This window comes from Canis lupus, chromosome 28 (assembly GCF_048164855.1).
Source record: "Canis lupus baileyi chromosome 28, mCanLup2.hap1, whole genome shotgun sequence".
Taxonomy (NCBI): domain Eukaryota; kingdom Metazoa; phylum Chordata; class Mammalia; order Carnivora; family Canidae; genus Canis; species Canis lupus.
In genome coordinates, this window is record NC_132865.1 from 25,520,491 (window position 1) to 25,542,392 (window position 21,902).

The window sequence follows — 21,902 nt, forward strand, 5'->3', positions numbered from 1 at the left end:
CAGGTCTGGGGATCAAGTCCCACATCGGAATCCCTATGAGGAGCCTGTTTCTCCCTCAATCTATGTCTCTGCCTCTCTCTGTGTGTCTCTCATGAATAAATGAAATCTTTAAAAAAAAAGAAAAAAAAAACTTTTCAAGACAGGCAGAGGTATCTAGTATCTACTTGCATTTAAATTCAACTTGGGCCTCTATTATTGCAGATGGTTAACTAATGATTCCAAAAGAAATTCTAACTCTATTCAAGATTTAACTAGTCTTTTCCTACTTTATTTGTGTGCCAAGTTAAAAGATTAGGTCTGCTCTCCACTTTTACTTAATGCTAATTTACGTTTGAGTTGTTAAAGGAAATTACCAGTATTAAGGTATATTTTAGCCCCCATCTGCCTTTCTCTTTTGTCTTATTTCTTGATTGGTTCAGAAGTCAGATGAGGAAAAGGATGCTACTGTATTGGGTTCTTTTTCTCAGGCCACGAGTTACTTTGTCTTAGTCAGAAAACAAAAGGTTGGGTAGAAAAACCTTTTGATGAATCTCTAACTCTTGGCATCTGGACACAATTTTCTCATTGCTAATTATGAAAAAATCAAAAGGTTTAGGCAAAAAACAGAGTCCTTCCTGTGGACAAGATTCTACATTATCACATTTTATTTTTTTAAAGCATTTATTGTGTGAAATCATCTTGTTGATTAGTTTACATGATTACTGATTGTCTACCACGACTTAAAAGTAGGAACCTTGATTGCCCTAATTACAACTATATACCTAGTGCTTAGAAGAGTGTCCAGCAATACTTATTTCCTGAGCAAATACTTATTTCCTGAACACATGGACTTAAATTTAAATATCTGTTAATATATGATACTAACAATTTTCTTACCTTTTGGATTGCAAAAAATGATACTGTTTGCCTCTATACAGACAGCAGTTTGTGAAGTTTTTACACATGTTGGAATTCCAATAATTTTATACTCACTTCCTATATTCATTTTACCCACTGATTCATCTAAGATTAGTAAACACAAAGAAAATATGTATTCACTAAATGAAACTTTACATGATCATATGGTTCTAAGATCTAGAACTAATAACTCAGTAGTCAAGCTGGTTGTAAAGTATCTACCTTTGTTTAGTACAGTATCTATACAGAGTAGCACTAATAGTGTAAATTGAGGCAATTTTATTGCTGATAAGTTTTTATATTTATAGGCAATGACGAGTTAACCTCAAGAAGCATGAGACATAGCAACTAGATAGTCTCCTTTAATATAACTAAAGGAAAAAAAAGATCTTTCTATTTAAGGCAAAACATCTTTTCATTAAATGACAAAAACATAGTTTAATAATTATAATTATAATTCCCTTATACATAATAATTCGAGAAAAAAATAATTTATAAGTATTGTTCACTGCCTACAATATAGACAAGGTATTTTTACACATATTATCTAATTGAAAACTATTAGATATTGTTATTCCTGCTTTGTACCTGAAGAAATTGGGAAGTTAAGTAAATGGTACAAGTCTAAACAATATGTAGCAGAACTGAAACTCACATCTAGATCTGCCTATCTCCAAAGTCTACCTTCTTGCACTATGCTAGATTTTCCTTTTCACATCTACAGACTGGGCAAAGCTTTTGCACAAATTCAAAATTGATTGATAGACTGACTGTTTTAAGTAGGCTCCACGCCCAGCATTGGAGCCCAATGCGGGGCTTGAGCACAGGATGGCAAGATCAAGACTTGACCTGAAGTTGAGTCAGACACTTAACCAACTAAGCCACCCAGGCACCCCTCAAAATTTATCTTAAAAACACATACTAAAGGGACACCTGGGTGGCTCAGCGGTTGGGCAGTTGCCTTCGGCTCAGGGTGTGATCCTGGAGTCCCGGGATCGAGTCCCAGGTCGGACTCCCTGCATGGAGCCTGCTTCTCCCTCTGCCTCTCATGAATAAAAGAATAAAATCTTAAAAAAATAAAAATAAAAACATATACTAAAAACCTTTATCCTCCAATACACAGTTAGAAGTTGGGTGGTTGTAAGGCTATAAAGAAAGGCTTAAGGGCAGCCCTGGTGGCTCAGCAGTTTAGCACTGCCTTCAGCCAAGGGTGCGATCCTGGAGACCCAGAATCTAGTCCCATGTCAGGCTCCCTGCATGGGGCCTGCTTCTCCCTCTGCCTGTGTCTCTGCCTCTCTCTCTCTCTCTATGTCTCTCATGAATAAATAAATAAAATCTTAAAAAAAAAAAAAAAAAAAAACCCAAACCAAAAAACATAGGCTTTGAGGCCAGAAAGCCTGAATTTGAATCATGACTATGCCACATATTTAGCTATGTGACTTTGGACAAGTAACTTCTCTGTGCCTGAATTTCCAAGTTGTAAAATTGAGATAACAATAGAACTTACTTGATAGGGTTGTGACTAAATGAGTTAATATATGTAAGAGTGCCTGGCACACAGTTAGTGCTATATAAAAATTACCTATTATCATCTGTGCTTACATGCTTGCCTCATCCTTGTCAGGCCATGGTGGAAAGAGTTTTTGTTTGGGTCTCTACTTCCCTAGCTCTTGATTTTCTTTCTATTTTTTTTTTTTAATTTTCTTATACATGGTTGACATCCAAGTTCTCTCTTTTTAAACAGTTTAACTCCTCCAATTTCAACCCAAGAAAAGAGGCTGAGACCCATCCTCATTTTCACAGTTCCAGCTTTTCAGTGAAGATTCACCCTTCCCTGGGTGATTGATACCGAAAATGATTTCCTCTATGGCAGACTCTGTCCACTCACAGGTTTTTACTCATGCAGTTCTCAACAGTTAATCATATGTCACAACTCAGTCATTTTTTAAACAAATATTTATTGAGGTTTTATTATGTACAGTAAAAAAAAAAAAAAAGTCCTTACTTTCATGAAATTTACATTATAAAATAACTCCAGGGCCTCTTCAACAGCTCAGTTGGTTAAGTGGCTGACTCTTGGTTTCAGCTCAGGTTATGTCTGGTCTCCCTGCTCAGTAGGGAGTCTGCTTTCCCTCTGCTCCTCCCTCTGCTTGCACATACTCTCTCTTTCAAATAAATAAATAAATCTTTAAAAAAAATAAATAAAATAACCCCAATATTTACATAATATACAACATAAAATGATGGGAGACCATTACCATAAATAATTGTATCCCTGAAATTTAGCACAGTGCTTAGAGCATAGCAGGTGCTAATACCTTTTTAAGTTAATGATATATGACTTAATAACTGATATATTAGCTAATATGACTCTTTAAAACACTCAAAAAGATACCTGTGATTCTTAAGCTATAGAAGCACCATTTATAATACATGGCTATAAACAAATCAATTACATATTTCATATATTTTAGAGCAATTGGTTTTTAGTTCATACAAAACTTACTTACCTCTTAGAAAAATTGTAAGAGATTGAAACCTAAATGGCTGGTTGTTAGAATATCCTTTAAAAGCCTGAAGTGCCTTTGCTGTGATTATTTCAACTATCTGTTTATCTTAAGGCAAACAGCAAAAAGAATAGTTATTTGAATATACATTTAATTGAATTTCCACATTAACATATCAAACACTATTTTAAAATTTGTAATTACAAAATATAAATGCATTTTTACCACCAAGTACTCTAAATTTTCTGTCTTCTTGAAGCGAAGATGAACATAGATTGCACAAAAAGTCATTTCTTACTGTTGCAGATTCTGTAGCACCAGGCACATGCACTCTTATATATTGAAATCCTGAAAGAAAACAAAGGTAAGCTAAATTTGACTTTAGATTTAGCTATCCATTTTCAGTCCTTTAAAATTAATCTAATTCAAAGTATAATTCAATTTTGCATATGGGTTCAGAGCAGTTCAATGAACATTTATTGCACGGCTATTTCTTGCCAGGCACTATGCCAAGGTACTAGTGATATGGATACTTAAACATACAGTTTCAAAAAGCAGCAATAAGAAACAGATAATTTCAATAAGTGGTATTCATTTAGAGTGGCATAGAGAGGAATGGCATCCAACCCAATGAGAAGTGGGGATGAATGGAAAAGATGTCCGAAGAGGGACTGAAGTGAAGTTAAGCCAAAGGTTTGAGAGACGACATTACAGGGAGAGGTAACAGCATGAACAGTCATGAAACAATGTGTGAGAACAAGTACTTCAACAATCCGAGATAGTAGGGAAAGAAAAGAATGCACTCTTCAAGATTACGCAAAGTGAACTTATAAACATGAAATACCAAGTTTTATTCTATTCTTTCTACTCTATGAATGTTTCATAACTAATGGTAAACATGATTTAGGATTAAACAATAAATTGCTTGATGCTTTGATTTTACATTTTTGTATCTACCTTTTGAAAGAGGGCATGCTTCATCCGAACAAAGAAATCTTGCACCTTGTGTATACTTGGTTACAGTTGTCATTGAAATTACAATTCCTTGCATCATATAAAATCTTTGAGATGCATAATCAAGTGGAAACTCACAAAGATCAAGACTATAACTTCGCAGTTGTGGTAAATGTGTTAACTTCAGCACTATATTAATCTAATAAGAATGTAAAAAATGGTATTAATAAAAATTGCAGATCCAACTGGACTTGCATTACACTATAGTAAGTATATCTGTGGAGTAAATCAAGTAAATGATTTGTTACTGTTATTAGGAAACAAAATTTAAGCATAAGAAAAAAGATTTAAATATAAAATTAAAGATGTAAACCCCTTAAATCTTACATTTTAATTGAAAATATTATTATGAATTATTTTTCTTTATTTTTTTTAATTTTTTTTTTATTATTTATTTATGATAGTCATACAGAGAAAGAGGCAGAGACATAGGCAGAGGGAGAAGCAGGCTCCATGCACCGGGAGCCTGATGTGGGATTCGATCCCGGGCCTCCAGGATCGCGCCCTGGGCCAAAGGCAGGCGCCAAACCACTGAGCCACCCAGGGATCCCTGAATTATTTTTCTTTAAAACCACTAATTCCTGGCTATAAAACAAGACCTACACTGAAAAGACCTACAAAACAATGACAATCTAATACTAATGAATACTTTTAGTGCCAGACTGTGATCTCTTAAATATAATTTTTCACCAAAAGGAACCAAGGCTGCTTAAGGTAAATGACTGACTGTAGGTCTGGGGCAGAAGATATACCAGATGGACCTCCTGCACCTCCATGTGCCAGAAACCAAGGGAGCTACAAAAAAATTAAAACATGGGATGTGCCAAAAGGACATAAAAGCAAACTCCAAGGGACTCCCAATGATCAAAAGTACAATAATATAAATATCAAAAAGAGTGACAAAGATTCATTGAAATATATTAGAAATATTTTAAAATTTATGAGTTACTCATAATAATAAAGAAAGGAAAAACAAAACCAAGAAAATTATTGGTCATTATTGGAGGCTCCTAGATTTCAATTCATTATTCTCTGAAAATTTATTTTTTTTATTTTTTTATTTTTAAAATTTTTAAAAATTCTTTAAAAATTTTTTTATGACAGTCACACACACACAGAGAGAGAGAGAGAGAGAGAGAGAGAGGCAGAGACACAGGCAGAGGGAGAAGCAGGCTCCCTGCACTGGGAGCCCGACGCACATCTCCAGGATCGTGCCCTGGGCCAAAGGCAGGCACCAAACCGCTGCGCCACCCAGGGATCCCTATTCTCTGAAAATTTATAAATGGAAAGAATCAACCATTTATTCTGCCTTTCAGGTACAAACTGTATTTCAGGGTGACCAAATAGTTGATGAGAGAAAACTTCTGCTATAGAATAACTTCAACTAATAAATTCAGAAAGGTTGCTGAAATTAGAAAAATCACAATTTTGCAACTTCTAATGAAATAATGGATTCTAAGTAATGGCCATCAGTGGCTGTAAAAACGATTAGGTGAATATTGATGGGAGAGTATATATTGAAGAGATCAGACTGACATTACCAGAACCCACTGATCAGTAATTCTGAGATTACTAAAAGTGGAAAAACAGTGTATTTCTAATGTAGTGCAATATAAAATACATGACAATAAGTATGACTTATTCTTGTCAAAATGAGTTGAATCTGAATTTTTTTTTTTATTTTATCCATAAGACAGAGAGAGAGAGACAGAGACATAGGCAGAGGGAGAAGCAGGATCCACGCGGGAAGCCTGATGTGGGACTCAATCCTGGGACTCTGGGATCACGCCCTGAGCCGAAGGCAGACACTCTACTGCTGAGCCACCCAGGTGTCCTGAGTTGAATCTGAATTTAAGCAAGTTTTTAGAGCCAATTTATATTTTCCAGAAATATGGGGTATGGAAGAATAAATACCATAAAACATAATCAGACAAATCCAGAGTATGAAACATTGTACAGAACAATTAACTAGTTTCTTCAAAAACTCAGTGGAATAAAAAAGGAAGAGGGAAGAAATTGCTCTAGGTTAAAAGAGGTTTAATGAGATACAATAACTAATTATAATGCATAGACCTTGTTTTGATCCTGATTTGGACAAATCAATTTTGAGACACTCTTGAGAGCCCAAATAGGTAATTTAAATATGACCCGGATTTTAGATGGTACCAAAAAAATTGTTATTTTGTAAGGGGTCATAATGGCACTGTGGTTATATAAGAAAAATGTCTGCAACTTTTAGAAGTTGATACTAAAGGCTGTAGGGGGTATCATTAGGATGTCTGGGATTTGCTTTAAAATATTTTGGCAAAAAATGGATGATGCAGGTATAGCAAAGTATTATAAACTATTAAATCTAAATGATAGCTATATAGAGGTTCACTGTATTATTCTCTTTGTTTTGGGGTATGTTTGAAATGTTTTATTATAAAAATTTTCAATGTTATGATAATAGAAGAAGCAAAGATGTGTATTTAAGATACTGTGTTGAACTCTGAAGAAATGTAGTCTCTTTTTTAATGAACAAAAGTATGAATATAAAAATATTTATTTACAAGTAATTATCAAGTTTTTACCTTAGGTTTCTTTGTTAAATTTAAGTAAAACTTACTTGAGTTTCAGTCTGTAATTGTCCAATTAATGAGAGAGTCTTAACAGCAGTAAAACAGACCTGTGATTTCAAACAAACAAAGTTACCAAAAATTCCACGTGGCATAAAATTATTTCTTTCTTTAACTTACTGATTGAAAAACTTGAGCAGCTTTTAAAGGCTGGTGTAAAATGTGATTTCCTAGTTCAGCATCCAATTCAGTAATATCAGAGGGATTTATTAAAATATTGAATCGATACACAGCATAACTTTGTTTTGAATCTGTAAAGATACACAAATATAAAAATGCGGATAGTTACATGTAGGGATTTATTTTAAAGTTTCTTAAATATAAAGTCCCTTTGTTGAACATACCATTGTAGGACTTGCAATCATCTATAAACTTTTGGAGGCCTCCACTTCTGTCAAGATAGATCAGGGCTGCCTCTTTCATTTTTAGATTTGACATTTTCTTCTGGTTAATGATTCTTCTCTATTACTAAGTGATTAAACTACTGGCTGGTAAAGACTACAGGTGGTGAAATGCACAGAAAAGATGAGACTACCTAGAAATAAAATAAATTAGAATTTTCAATTCATGATCTCTAATAAAACCTCGCAACTGTTCAACGTAAAACTGAGAGTGAAATGAGGTAATATTTTCAAATTTAAAAAATCCTTGCCCCCCCCCCAAAAAAAAATTCCTGCCCAAAAGGAAACAAAACTTTGTGGGTTTTTTTGCCAAATAACATTTTTTTTATCGACAGTAGGTCATACTATTCTCCACAAGATTGCAAATTTAAGAACAGGAGCCTCAACTGTCTCTTTGCAGAGTAGGTGTTCTCAAAAAATGCTTGTTGGAATAAATACTAGATGATGAGGTCCTCTTGCAGAGCTTGTTTATTAAAAAGTGAAAGTGGTAAAAGTGGTAATCAAAAATTCAATCTAAGTAAAATGTAGTTAACCTAAAAAGTCTGAGGACTTAGTTCCAGATCCAACATAACACATTAAACCTTGGTAATGAGAATGAATATGTCAAATTCATTTAAAGACAGCAAACAGTAAAAAAAAAAAAAAAAAAAGAAAAAAAAACTGCAAACAGTAATTGGAAACAATAAATACCAATTGTATCAGGTGTTAGGGATAAAATGGTTAAGATTGGATCCTGCCTTCAAGGAGTTGCCAATTAAGAGAAGTCGGAGATAATGACCATCACATTTACTCATCATCAAGTATTTATTGGGCACTTAACTATTTATTAGATACCAGACTGTCCTAGACACCGGGGATACAAAGATGAGTAAAATGATTCCTACTGTTCACAAAGAGTACAATGAGAGATGAGAGATATGTAAAAAAGTTATAACTTACTTGCTATAAAAGAAATATTAATGTACTAAAGAGCACAAAAGAAACAAGATATATCAAATAGTTCACAAAATGGCATCATCCTTGTGTTAGGGTTATAATATTTTCTATTGTTTTAGGACATTTTGACTTAATACAATGGGTCATAGAGCAAAAACAATGAATTCTACTTTAAAGGTGACATTTGATAAAGATTTCACTAATTGGGGGATCCCTGGGTGGCGCAGCGGTTTAGCGCCTGCCTTTGGCCCAGGGCGCGATCCTGGAGACCCGGGATCGAATCCCACGTCGGGCTCCTGGTGCACGGAGCCTGCTTCTCCCTCTGCCTGTGTCTCTGCCTCTCTCTCTCTGTGTGTGACTATCATAAATAAATAAAACTTAAAAAAAAAAAAAAAAAGATTTCACTAATTGGAGGAGAGGTGAAAACAGAATTTTTCCAAAGATGGGGTAATCCCTTGTTACCCCAATTTTCAGACCTACAGTATTGAATCCATGTCCTTATTACTATTTGGAATTCAGGTCACTTTCCAAAGAAACGTAATTGAGACTTGTCCTTTTTGCCATTATACGGGGGGTAAAGTTCAGAGTTCCTCAGTGGTCATAGATACAATGATCTTAAAGTGTATGTTGTGTTCAGGACATCACATCTGTGCTTCATTTGAACACAGGGTTTCTGGGTCTGAATGAAGGGAGGCTATTGGTAATGAAATTGGTGAAAATCAGATTATTAAAGCGTTTGAAGTCCGTGACGATTATATAGGCAAAAAAGAAGCCATCCAAGTCTTTAACAGGGGAAACATGGTCAGATTTTTATGTTGGTAATCAATGCCTGCTGCCAGTGCGGAAGATGGGCTGGATAGAGAGTTGAAGATAATCAGTTTCTAGCTACTGAAATAGTCCTGAGAGATAGATGTATGGTCCAATCCAGGGCATTAGGAGTGAAATGAACTAGAGGGGATGGATTCTAGATTCTTGAAGATGTCACGCTGGACCTGGTGATCAGCCTGGGGGTGTTCTCAGGGTGGGTGGATGCTGCTGCTCTAATGGAGACATGGAACCCCGAGGAGTAGGAAAATAACGTAAAGCTCATGTGAGACACTGTAAACCCTGACAGGCTCTTGGGACACCCAGATATATACAAGGATGAGGGCCACGTAAATCACAGCTTGGAGGCCAGAAGCTTAAAAAAAAAAAAAAAAAAAAGAAGCGAGTGATAAAGCCCCGGTGTCGCTTGTGTAAAGCAGGGGTCCTGGGAGTGGATTCACTTTTGAGGAGGGGAAAGTGGAAATCGACATGGAAGCCTGCGTAAACGCATTAAATAAGAGAACGGGGATAAAATTCTACAAGCGTTCCTACACTCCAAGGAACTCAAGGGCCGGTTCACCTCGAACAGGCGCGAGACTCGTCTCCTCACCCCGGCCCCTCAGCAGAAAAACACCTCACAAAGCGGATAAAAGCGAATCCGACCTCACACCCTGGGATCCAGAAGCTCTCCCACTGCCTTCCGCAGCCTCTGGAACCAGGAACCCGAGCCCAACAGCGAACACTACCCACACCGCGCCTCACCCACCGGGCCCGCCAGTCAGGCGCTCCCTCGAGACCGACTCCCAGCAAGACCTCGCGCGCATGCGCGCACCTTTCCACCGTAGGCGGCGCGGGGGCTGCCGGGACTCCGCCCCCATCGGGCGGGTACCCGGCCCGTTCCTCCGCCCTCTTTAGTCAAATTACCGTCGCTCCCTCTCTGTGAGGCGCAGAAATGGGAGAAAGCTGGATACGAGCCTTTGCTTTTGGTTGTTTTCACAGGCCAGGGGTGTCTATGGGTTTTTGTTTATTTTTATTTATTTATTTTTAAGATTTTATTTATTCATGAGAGACATAGAAAGAGACAGAGAGAGAGGCAGAGACACAGGCGGAGGGAGAAGCAGGCTCCACGCAGGAGCCCGACGCGGGACTCGATCCCGGGTCTCCAGGATCACGCCCTGGGCTGAAGGGAGCCGCTCAACTGCTGAGCCACCCGGGCGCCCGTTTCTTTTGTTTTTAATTTACTGAAAACGCTCCTGCTGGGAATGCAAAATATAAGCAATTTGGGAAATATTTTGGGACTACCTCCAACGCGGAGTTACTCTAAGATCCAACAAGACCGTGCCACACATTTCTATTATACATAGATAATGAAAGGATTTAAAACCTATGCTCCCTATGTACAAAAACTTATACAGGAACGTTCATAGCCGAAATTGTAAACAACTGATAGTTAAATAAAACGGTATATCCCTACAATGGAATGTTATTTGCTTTAGAAAGGAATGAGGTACTAATACATGATTCGACCGACATGGATGAGCCTTGAAAATACTATGCAAAGTGAAAGAAGCCAGGTATAAAAGGCCAAATACTGGGCAGCCCGGTGGCTCAGCGGTTTAGCGCTGCCTTTGGCCTGGGGTGTGATTCTGGAGACCCGGGATCGAGTCCCACGTCGGGCTCCCTGCATGGAGCCTGCTTCTCCCCCTGCCTGTGTCTGTGCCTCTCTCTCTCTCTCTGTCTCGAATGAATAAATAAAAGTCTTAAAAGATGCCAAATACTATATGATTCCATCTTAATGAAATACCTGGAATAGACAAATCTGTACAAAGTAGATCAGTGGTTTAGACTTGAGGGGAAATGAAATTGTGGTAAAATATATATGACACAAAATAAAATGAAATTCTGTACCCATTAAACAATAATTCCATTTACTCCCCATCCTTACCCCCTTCTTGATACCCCTGACAACCACCATTCCACTTTCTGTCTCCATGAATTAAACTACTCTAGGAACCTCATATAAATGGAATCCTATAGTAATTATTTCTTTCGACTAGCTTATTTCACTTAGCAAAATTTCCTTTCATGGATCATCCATATTGTAGCATAACAAAATCTCCTTCTTTTTCAAGACTAAATAATATTCCATTGTATGTATATATACCATTTTATCTAACCACATAAGATTTCTTTTTGAGGTGATGAAGATGTTCTAAAATAGATTGTGGTGATAGTTGCACCTCTCTGAATAAACTAAAAGTCAGGGAACTAGACACTTTATTTGTTTTTAAACTTTTTTAGAGAGGGAGAAAGGAGGGGAGGGGCAGAGGGAGAATCTTAAGCAGGCTACACACCCAGTGCAGAGCCTGATGCACAGCTCAATCTCACAACCCTGAGATCATGACCTGGGTTGAAATCAAGAGTCAGACACTTTACTGACTCAGCCACCCAAATGTGCACTTTAAATGGGTAGACTGTGTGGTATTTTAAAAAAATCTCAATAAAGCTGTTGCCAAAAAAACCTTAAGACTTATGCTGACATTACTTGGTGCAATTATCAGTCCCACTGTATTGTGTGATTTGGAGGGGACCCAGGGAGTGGAGTGTTGGATCACTTTCTACGGAAAAGAAATTGAAACCATTCTTTTTAACATTTACTAGGGTTGACAAAACAACTCAGTTTGTTTCTCTTGGGGAATATGATTTTTGTTAATGATGAGGTGATGAAAATGCTTTGCTGAAGTAGAAATTAACTTGTAACAGCAAAAGGATGTTAAAACTGTCTTGTGGAGCATTTCTGTAGTTATGAATACTATTTTAGATGGGAAAAACCAGGCTATGGTCTGGTGATGGGCCTTATATTTTAAAGGAGAATCAATTCACAAAAAAAGTACTCATATTTTGAAGGCTTTTTTTTTTTTTTTGAAGTCTTGAATAGTTAACCGTAACAATTCATTGCTATGACAAAGTAATAACGGAGCTTTATATCAACCAAATCCAGTAAAACCTAATAGATTTTTATGCATTGAATACATTCTTCTAAATATATTAGACATAAGGGGCACCTGGATATAAATATATTTATATAAATATATTAGACATAAGGGGCACCTGCTTATCAGTCAGTTAAGCATCCAACTCTTGATTTATATATAAAGATTATATTTATCTGAGTGAAAACATTAGCAGGGGGGAGGGCAGAGAGGGGACAGGGAAGTAGACTCCCTGCTGAGTAGGCAGCCTGATGCGGGGCTCATTCCCAGGACCCTGGGATCATGACCTGAACTGAAGGCAGATGCTTAACTGACTGAGCCACCTAGGCACCCCTAGGGACCTTAACATATTAATCATACTTGTTTTAAACTCCTGGTCTGATAATTCCAAAATCACTGCATTCTGATGCTTTCTCTTCAAATTGTGTGGGGTTTGTTTTTGCGTTCACCTTTTAGTATATCTAGTAATTTTTCTTGGTGGCCAGACATGATGTAGTGGGTGAAAGGAAGGTGCTATTAATAGATCTTTTAAAATGTGGTGATATGGTACGGTGGGAGCGGAAGTGTTCTGTAATACTATGATTAGGTCTTTTAGTGATCCTATGCTTCTGGGAGAACTTAACAACTGTACTGTATTTCTTAGTTTTTTTTCTCCCCCATTAGGTGAGACAGGGTGGCTAGAATAGACTGAGGTCGGGTATTTCCCTTCTCCCATGTGTAAGACTTGAACTGACTGGAGTTTGGTACTTTCCTTCCTGTATATTAGGCTCTGTTAGGTCCTGTTTAACTAGCTTCTCCTAAAGGCAGTAGGCCAGAATGTTATGAAGATCAGAATGCCCTGGCATTTTTGAAATATGTCCCTTTTCCCCTTCTGCTGGAAGCACAAGAGGACTTTTCTCCTATATATATATTCTCTTCTCCTATATATATATTTTTTTCCTCCAATATTTGTGAGAAGGTGCTTGAGCTCTGGGAGGTCAATTTCACAAAACTGTGGGGGATCCCTATGACTTGCTCCCCCCGGACTTTTTAACTCTCAGTTGTTTACACTTAGCCTTTGGCAATTTGCTAATCTAGTTCAGATTTTCCAACTACTGCACTGGCTCCTTCAGTAGCTGAGTCTCTGCTCCAGTAAGTTGCAGCTTCTTATATTCACCTGTCTAGTGTTGGAGGTAGCAGTTTGCCCTGTGTCCTCCCTTTCCTTCTGTATCCAAGAAGAGTTGTTAATGATTCAGTCTGTTCAGCTTTTTACTTGGCAACTTCTAAGCTCCTTACAGGTGGAACTGGTAAAGGTAAGTCGCTGTAATGCATTCCTATGGACTAACATGGCTCAGGTTGAGCTGTTTTCACCTCTTCCCTTTTAGTTTTTCTTGGGTTCCAAATCCTGAATTCTTTCATATGTAATGTGGTTAAAATGGCTCAAATACTTTAAAATGGTAGTATTATGGATTATTTAAATTTTATTTTTTATTACATATGGCTTTGTCTTTCCTTTTAATATTTTTCACTGAGGTATAATTTAAAAAAATTTTTTTTTTATTTATTCATGAGAGACAGACAGACAGAGAGAGAGAGAGAGAGGCAGAGACACAGGCAGAGGGAGAAGCAGGCTCCATGCAGGGAGCCTGATGTGGGACTCGACCCCAGGATCATGCCCTGGGCCGAAGGCAGGTGCTAAAATTTACTCTGAGCCATCCAGGGATCCCACTGAGGTATAATTTATATAGAACAAATGTACAGCTCCTAAATGTTAAAGTTATATGAATTTTGACAAATACAACACTTTGCATTTTTTTTTAAAATTGAGAGTGTGTGCACAAGTAGGTGGAGGGAGAGAATCTCAAGCAGACACCTTGCTGAGTGCAGAGCCTGATGAGGCACTTGATCGCATAACCCTGAGATCACAACATGAGCATAAATCAAGTCAGACAACTTAACCAACTGAGCCACCCAGGCACCCCCCAAAGCTTTGCTTTTGATATCTAATTGAGGCATATAGCTAGGGTTATCTTTCTGAAGTAAATAAGTATTAACGTTCAACATCAACGTAACATTAACAAAGTAGGCTGTAATTTTTGTATTATTATTCCTATTACTGAGGCATAAGAGAAAAATTCAACAAAGCAAGGCTATATTAACTACTATTTTGAAAGAACTGAAGAAGTCCAACAGACTGAGATCACATTAGACTATTTGGGTAAGTCTGTTTTACTGCATATAAGCCTTCTGGATTCCAGGAGTTAACTAATAAACTGTAAAAACAATTGTTAATAACTCATTCTAGATTTTCCCACAGAAACTCAAAATTGAAGGGTAGATATATGCTTTTTTAAAAAAATATTTTATTTATTCAGGAGAGACACAGAGAAAGAGGCAGAGGCATAGGCAGAGAGAGAAGCAGGTGCCATCCAGGAAGCCTGATGTGGGACTCGATCCTGGGACTCCAGGATCACGCCCTGGGCCAAAGGCGGCGCTAAACTGCTGAGCCACCCAGGTGTCCCTAGATCTATGCTCCTTAATGACATGAAAATACTGAAAATATATTAGAAAGAAAAAAGATAAATCTATGAGATATATTCCTGTAAAAGAGACTTTTCGGTAAAAACTTCCAAGTCACACTTGAACACAAGATTTGTAAAATCACCAAATGTAAATAAAATAAAATAAAATAACCAAAAATGTCTGGTTTTTCCAAAAAAGAGGGTTATATAGAGTGATATAATTTTTTTGTTTTATGCTATTAAGATGCATACAGTGTTCATCATTTTCAGTACAAAATGTAAAAATAACTTGTTTGTAGGATTTTTTTTTAAGATTTTATTTATTCATGAGAGACAGAGAGAGAGAGAGAGAGAGGCAGAGACATAGGCAGAGGGAGAAGCAGGCTCCATGCAGGAAGCCTGACGTGGGACTCAATCCCAGGTCTCCAGGACCAGGCCCTGGGCTGAAGGCAGATGCTAAACCGCTGAGCCAGCCAGGCTGCCTTGTGGGGTCCTTTGATTGGCTACTTCACTGCTATAAATATCACCTTGAATTTATACGTCTCTGTAGGCTTTTTTGGTGTAATATTGCTTTAAATTATTCTCTACTATCTTGACTTTGGGTAAATTATTTTAAAGGTATACTCTGAGACAGCAATGTTTCTTTCTGACTTAATTAATTCTATAAAAATGGGCATAATGTAAGGGAACAGTAAAATAAATATTTCTGCATAGGGGCCCTTTTAACTATTAAGGAATGTTTTTAAAGGAGTACAAATGGATGATTATGCAATATTGGTAAGACACCAAAAATGCTTAAAATAAAAAAACTCCCAAATGGAATGCTTTCAGGGAAGTTAGCAATTTCTCTTAGTAGGTGAGTAAAGAAGAACAAAAATGGTAGAGAGGAAACCCAATTATATTTACAGCAGTGAATCCTTTTGAGCATCTGAACAAAGCCATGTAGCATTCCCTGCCCCAAGTCGATTTCATTTACACACAAAACTTGGCCTATCATTTCAAGGCACTCCAACCACATGAAACTCATGCATGTACTTTCATAATTAATGAACAATCATTACCTTGAGATATGGAATCTGTAAAAATCAACAAAAGTAAAAACTGACTTTAAAGGCAAGTGGCAGAAAATCCCACTTTTAAAATAGACCTAACTTCCAAACTACATATATGAGGAATTAAGTTACTAATTTCAACACACTTTATTGAAAAATTCATTTTAATATCACCAAAATTTTTCCTATAATACTCCCACTTTTCATACAATATATGATGTACAAAAGAACAACTCAAAAAATATGTGTAAAGTTTTGTAATATTATGCCTGTGGATAATTAACTAGTTACAGGTATTCTAAAAGAAACTGGTAGTATGAAGTTTTTAATAGTGACAAAATTTTACAGTAGTAAAGATTTCAAACATTTAAATCACCTTTTAAATGATTACCATTGCTAAAATTATATCCAAACAGTATTTATATATGCTCTGTAAGTATCTTAAGCTCAAAAATTATTTGGGCATATACAATTTTTTTTAAAAGATTTTCTTTCTTTATTCATGAGAGACAGAGAGAAGCAGAGACACAGGCAGAGGAAGAAGCAGGCTCCATGAAGGGAGCCTGATGTGGGACTTGATCCAGGGGCCCCAGGATCATACCCTGGGCCGAAGGCAGGTGCTAACCCACTGAACCACCCAGGGATGCCTGGCATATACAAATTTTGAACAGAGAATCTGCTTCCTGTCTCTACATCATTTAGCACCTCTCCCCAGGTATACCAAAAGCTTGTAAATTTCAGTGTGTATTATGATGTAACAATGGCTGGGAAGCTCTTCACTGTACCATACGCAATAAAATAAGAGGTATGTATAACATGATCTTCACTTAGACCTTTGAATTTATTTTGGCAATAGCCATGAAATAGTTTAACCATTTAAAGGGCACACTTTTCTTTTTTTCCTAAAAGACTTAGCATGCTATGAGAGAAAAAATAAACTTGAAACTTGGAAGAGGTTTTATTCCCTGAATAACATGTCAGCCTATGATAATCTAGATGATCTAATTTTTATGTGTGCCCAAATACTTAGGTAAAGTTTTATATTTTTATCCCTCACATATACAAATAATTCATTTTTGTAAAGACTTTTATAAACCATCATCAATTTAAAATAATGACAGGAATTAGATGTTTAATAATATTTTTTGCTAGTTTTATTATACTGTAAGATTTGTACTTCTTGTGATTCAATAAACATCAGCATAATATTTTAAATTTGTTCTTAAAAATATACAATATTGCACTTTAATTTTTTTGGCAGTTTAATTAAGGAGTGGCTGAGTAAAAAAAAATCATACAAGAAACTAGTTTTTATTTTGCTTTATAATAAGCAAAGAGCTTTGTGTAAAAGCAGAACTTACAGTAGTGCCAAATAAACCACATATTTACAGTGTTGCTATTAAAGTCTTACCTCTAAAGGAAGATTCAGTGTATTGGATGCAAATATTGTTAATCTAACAAAAGCACACTCCCCTCCCCCCCCCATTCTGCAGGACATTTTTAAGCCAAAGGGTATTGGTGTGAAATGCTTTAGTAATTTCTTTCTCAGGAGAAAATACATGGAAAGAATGCTTGCTCCTGAAGCATTTAAACTTGGTCCCTAAATATTCACAATGTCTCCTTCATGATTTGAAAAATCTCTACTCTAAGAAGCAGAATTCCAAGGCAAGCATTCTTTTTTAGTTTTCCTGTAGTTATTCTCTTTTATAATGACAAGTACACAGATGGCTTTTAGTTTGATTTTAAGGTCAGTTACCTATACTTTTTCTAAGACAAAAAAGATACTGACATTGCATCTGCCTGAACTATTTTTAACCTTTGTTACATCGTAGTGAAATATATATTTATACTATTTATACTGACCAAGAATTTGCTATTCTATTTTTTAATTCCCAATTAGGTCAAAACTCTAGAAAGCTCAATATTTTTCACTCATTAACAAATTACACAGTTTTCAACAGCTGTTTGCAAAAGCAAATACTGAGATTTAGGCCTACTTAACATAAAGACCAGAAATAACATAAATAGAATGTATTTGTAATATAAATACATGACACAGAGACATTCATTTTTGGCATCACCTAAAAAAATCCAGTAGTACTTAATTACCCTTCAGATCTTTGGGAATATTTTAAACTTTCTAACTATTGAGCCTTTACTTTTCTTCCAAAGAAAAAATAATTCACAAATTTGAGTTGATATTTGAAAAACAATGGATCTCCCCTTACTTCTTAATTTGATTTGCAGAATCAACACTTATTCAAAATGTTAACTTACAGCCCATGTGTTAATAACTATGCTTTTACATTTTAATCCTACCAAGAACTGATTATGTCAAACAATGACTTATCATGGAAAGATGTGGTTTCTTCTTAAACTTGACCACATACCAATTGCATAGTTCTGATCTGAAAACAAAGGTCAAAGTAGAGGGTTACAAAGGCATTAATGTATGTTAACCAAACTGAAATAGGCTGTCGAAATATAGTCTGTCTTGGGTAGATGTTAGTGTAAACTTAGTGGGAGAAACAGTCGTCATTAGCAAAAAGTTTCTCTAAAAATAGGTTAATGCTGAGAACAACAGCTTTTAAAATTTCTGTTTAAAAATAAGCTTAATAAACAATACAAATTTTAATTCAAAACTTAGCTCTTTGAAATGCCCTATTTTCTTGCATACAGCAGAAAATACATTTTTCATAGTTTTTAACATTACATGTAAAAATGAGGCACTAGTTAAACATATTTGAATATTCACACAAATAGGAGATTCAGTCTCATCTGTAGGCTTGTATTTGCTCAATGGTTTCTGGATGGCAAATTGTTCACAAAAATAAATCTTCTGAAGGAGGTGCGTAAGAGAAGCCAACGAATGCATCATCTGCCTCCAGTACACTGGCATTCACTATAGAATAGTCAGAAGACACACACACAGAATACGGAACTGTTTCTTCTGTAAACGCTGCATCAAAGTTCCTGATATCATCTGGTCCTGCCTGAAACATCAAAAACGCATTATTAATTCACCTTAGCTTCCTCCCCCCTCCACCACTAGTTTAGTATTTCATTAAAACCTCTTCATGAATTTACCTATTTATTCCTGGCAAGTTTAGATGCCTTCCTGCTTCACCATTTCTTTGAAACAATTTCTGCTTTTCCTTTCCAGAGTTTACAAGTTAGGTGAGGTTATCTGTCCTTTTAACAAAGTTCTTGTTGGAAGTGCTGGGAGACAAGGGTGAGGAAGGCTAGCATAACAGAGTCCTCACCTATGTGAATTTGAGCCTCACGGGGCACCTGGTGGTTCATTGGTTGAGCATCTGCCTTTGGCTCAGGTCCTGATCCAAGGATCCCAGATCCGGTTCTGACTGTCCCGCATCGGGCTCCTCACAGGGATCCTGCTTCTCCCTCTGCCTGTGTCTCTGCCTCTCTCTGTCTCTCTCTCATGAATAAATAAAATCTTTAAAAAATATATTTTGAACATCAGCCCCTAAAACTGACTCCTTTTCTCTCTGCCCATCACCACTTCTAAATTTAGAAAAGAAGTCCAGGTAGGTTTTCAGGATGGCACTTTTCACTTGAGCTTCCATAAAATGCTTGCCCATCTAGTTTCTGTACTCTGGGTAGGTGAAGCCTTTTGATGAAAGAATGAAGGGGTTGTAAATGAAACTGTGAAAGGTAACTCTTGTTGCTCTACAGAGGCCATTAAGCATTTGGTAAGGATACCTTAGCTTTAGGGACCGAATGAAGCCGGGCACCTGGGAAGTAAAGCATGGCAGCTGCTTGATGGCAGCAGTTCTTAATCTCCCTTTACAAATCAAACACAAGCTAACGGACTCTCCCCTTCCAATGTATTTGCAGATAAAAACTAACGTACTAATTCAAGTGACTCACTCTTAGAGCTCATCCCTGAAATCTCTAGGTTATCTCTGCTCTAAGGGGAGGGAATCCTTAGCATGTCAAGGTCATCATGCCTGACCGAGGTGAAAAGACAAGGATCCAGGGCAGATATTCTAAGACGAGGATACAGTTAGCATGGTGGGTCTACAAAGAGCAGAGCACAGACAAGAGAACTCCAGAATGCAAGATCCCTCAATTGAGAAATTCCTCCTCCACAGAGAAGAAAGAATGCTAGAAGTTGTATTTATGTATATATAAAAAAATGTTGTCAAATTCTTATATGTAACCTTGGGAGGATGGGCTTTGGAGTAAAACTAAGGTTTGAAATTTGCTGGCTTCCTTGCTTCCTTCCTTCCTTTATTCTAGCTTTAATGTTTTTTTTTTTTTTTTTTTTTTTAATAAACTACCCTATCTCTGTGAGCTTCTTTTTACTTCTTTTTACTTTTTACTTCTTTTTACTTATTCTGTAAGTAAGAATAGTACCACCTACTGTTAAGGTTGTTGTAAAGGATCTGATGTGTTAAATACATAAAATTCTCAGAATCTGACACGAAGAAGGTACTCAGTAAATGATGGCAAATGTTCTTTTACTTGACTTTATAGATATTCATAAATGCCCTTATGGCTCATGGCTAGTACTGACAGGGACAATACTGTATTATGTTAAGAGTGAGGGAGGGCTCTCTCTTCTAAGAGCCTGGGCTCAAATTCTATTTCTTCAACTTTAAACTCTGGGCAAGTTATTTAACCTTTTCTGTACCTAAGTTAACTCATCCATATTATATGGAAAATAGTAGTACTATTTCATAGAATTGCTGTCAGGTTTAGATAAAAAGATGAAAGTACTGAGAACAGGGTATATGAGAACATCTACTTTATTATACTCTAAAGCTTTCTGATCTTTGTTAATCTCTTAAGTGAAAAATGGTAACATGTTAGTCTATCAGTGAGTTTGAACATCTTTTCATATATTTTTTCTTTTCATATATTTAAAAGCTATCTGTAATTTACTTTTCTGTAACTGAATATTTTGTGTCTTTTGTCCATGTTTTTAGCAGTCATTGGTCTTTTTTTTTTTCTCATTGACTTATAAGAATGCTTTATGTGTTAAAGAAATCTTCCTCAGTTAATTTGCAGTGCTCTTTTTTTTTCTTTCTTACCACATAGACATTTCTAAATTTAACGTGGCCAAATTTACCTATTCTTCTCCTGTGGCTTCTTGGTTGTAGATCTTGCTTTAAAAAATTAATTATTCTGGGGATCCCCGGGTGGCTCAGCAGTTTGGCACCTGCCTTTGGCCCAGGGTGTGATCCTGGGGTCCCAGGATCAAGTCCCACGTCAGGCTCCCTGCATGGGGTCTGCTTCTCCCTCTGCCTGTGTCTCTGCCTCTCTCCCTCTCTCTGTCTCTCATGAATAAATAAATAAAATCTTAAAAAAAATTAATTATTCTTAAAAGATCGGGGATCCAAATGGAGGTATCTGACTTCTGAAGTCAACATTATTTCCATTTCCAGTACTGCTTAGGAGTACCTCTCTTTAATGTGCCTGATGACATATTTATTTGGGGATAACTAAACTCAGGAAGACATTCGAGATAAAAAGAATCTGAGTAGACTAAATAATATTTTCCTGAAGTGATTTCCTTATTCTGCACTAATTTACTGAAAAAGTATGGCATGAATTCCATAACACCAAAAACTTTAAATAAAAGAAAAAAAATTCACCTATGATCCTGCAACCCCAAATCAATCTTGGTTTATATTTTTTTCAATCTTGTTTTATATTATAATCTCTCTAGTCCTTATCATTATTTTACTGCTATAATAGTATATCACAAAAATTGCCATGTTTTTTATTTGATATTCTAAGGATTATGCTTTTATTTAAACATTATAAAGATTTTCTAAAAAAAAAAAGATTTTCTAAGTGCCTACTCCTTGTTATATTTATTATTATTGCCATTCACTTAACAAGAAATGACAAACATAAAAAAGCATGGAAAGAATAGTGATTTTGGAATGTGGAACAGATTTGAATCCTTGCTCTGGTACTTTTTAATCCATCTCTGGGACATCTCTGACCTTCCATTTCTCCATTTATAAAACATGTATAATAAAGATAGTAATGGTAGTAACTTGGTAGCATGAGGAATAAATTACATCGTAACACATAAAAGTATAACATCATTACTGGCTTTTTCTGTATTTATTTCCCCAAATTTTCTTTTTCTTTTTTTTTTTTTAAAGATTTATTTATTTATGATAGACAGAGAGAGAGAGAGAGAG

The 21,902-nt window shown here is 36.3% G+C and overlaps 2 protein-coding genes across 16 annotated transcripts in view; both read right to left on the reverse strand.

Moving 5' to 3' along the window:
- Window positions 1–10,001, reverse strand: part of MCMDC2 (minichromosome maintenance domain containing 2) — a 38,151-nt gene extending 28,150 nt beyond the window's left edge. For 2 of the 8 annotated variants that reach the window (XR_012020092.1, XM_072804383.1), the window contains exons 1-8: window positions 9,841–9,997; window positions 7,381–7,571; window positions 7,157–7,287; window positions 7,027–7,086; window positions 4,362–4,557; window positions 3,630–3,752; window positions 3,408–3,512; window positions 877–1,002 (exon numbers count right to left, since the gene is read on the reverse strand). Coding sequence is in view for 7 of the 8 variants with exons in the window: in XM_072804383.1 (XP_072660484.1) it covers window positions 877–1,002; window positions 3,408–3,512; window positions 3,630–3,752; window positions 4,362–4,557; window positions 7,027–7,086; window positions 7,157–7,287; window positions 7,381–7,474 (835 nt within the window). In the remaining variant the exon portion in view is untranslated. Of the gene's footprint in view, window positions 1–876; window positions 1,003–3,407; window positions 3,513–3,629; window positions 3,753–4,361; window positions 4,558–7,026; window positions 7,087–7,156; window positions 7,288–7,380; window positions 7,572–8,849; window positions 9,396–9,757 lie in introns of those variants that run through there. The other 6 variants (XM_072804384.1, XM_072804389.1, XM_072804385.1 and 3 more) reach the window with 6 other exon arrangements.
- Window positions 10,002–16,854: 6,853 nt separating this feature from the next.
- Window positions 16,855–21,902, reverse strand: part of SGK3 (serum/glucocorticoid regulated kinase family member 3) — a 180,374-nt gene continuing 175,326 nt past the window's right edge. For all 8 annotated transcript variants that reach the window (XM_072804398.1, XM_072804393.1, XM_072804400.1 and 5 more), the window contains one exon: window positions 16,855–18,716. In XM_072804398.1, the coding sequence (XP_072660499.1) occupies window positions 18,546–18,716 (171 nt within the window). In that variant the 3' untranslated portion in view covers window positions 16,855–18,545. The remainder of the gene's footprint in view (window positions 18,717–21,902) is intronic.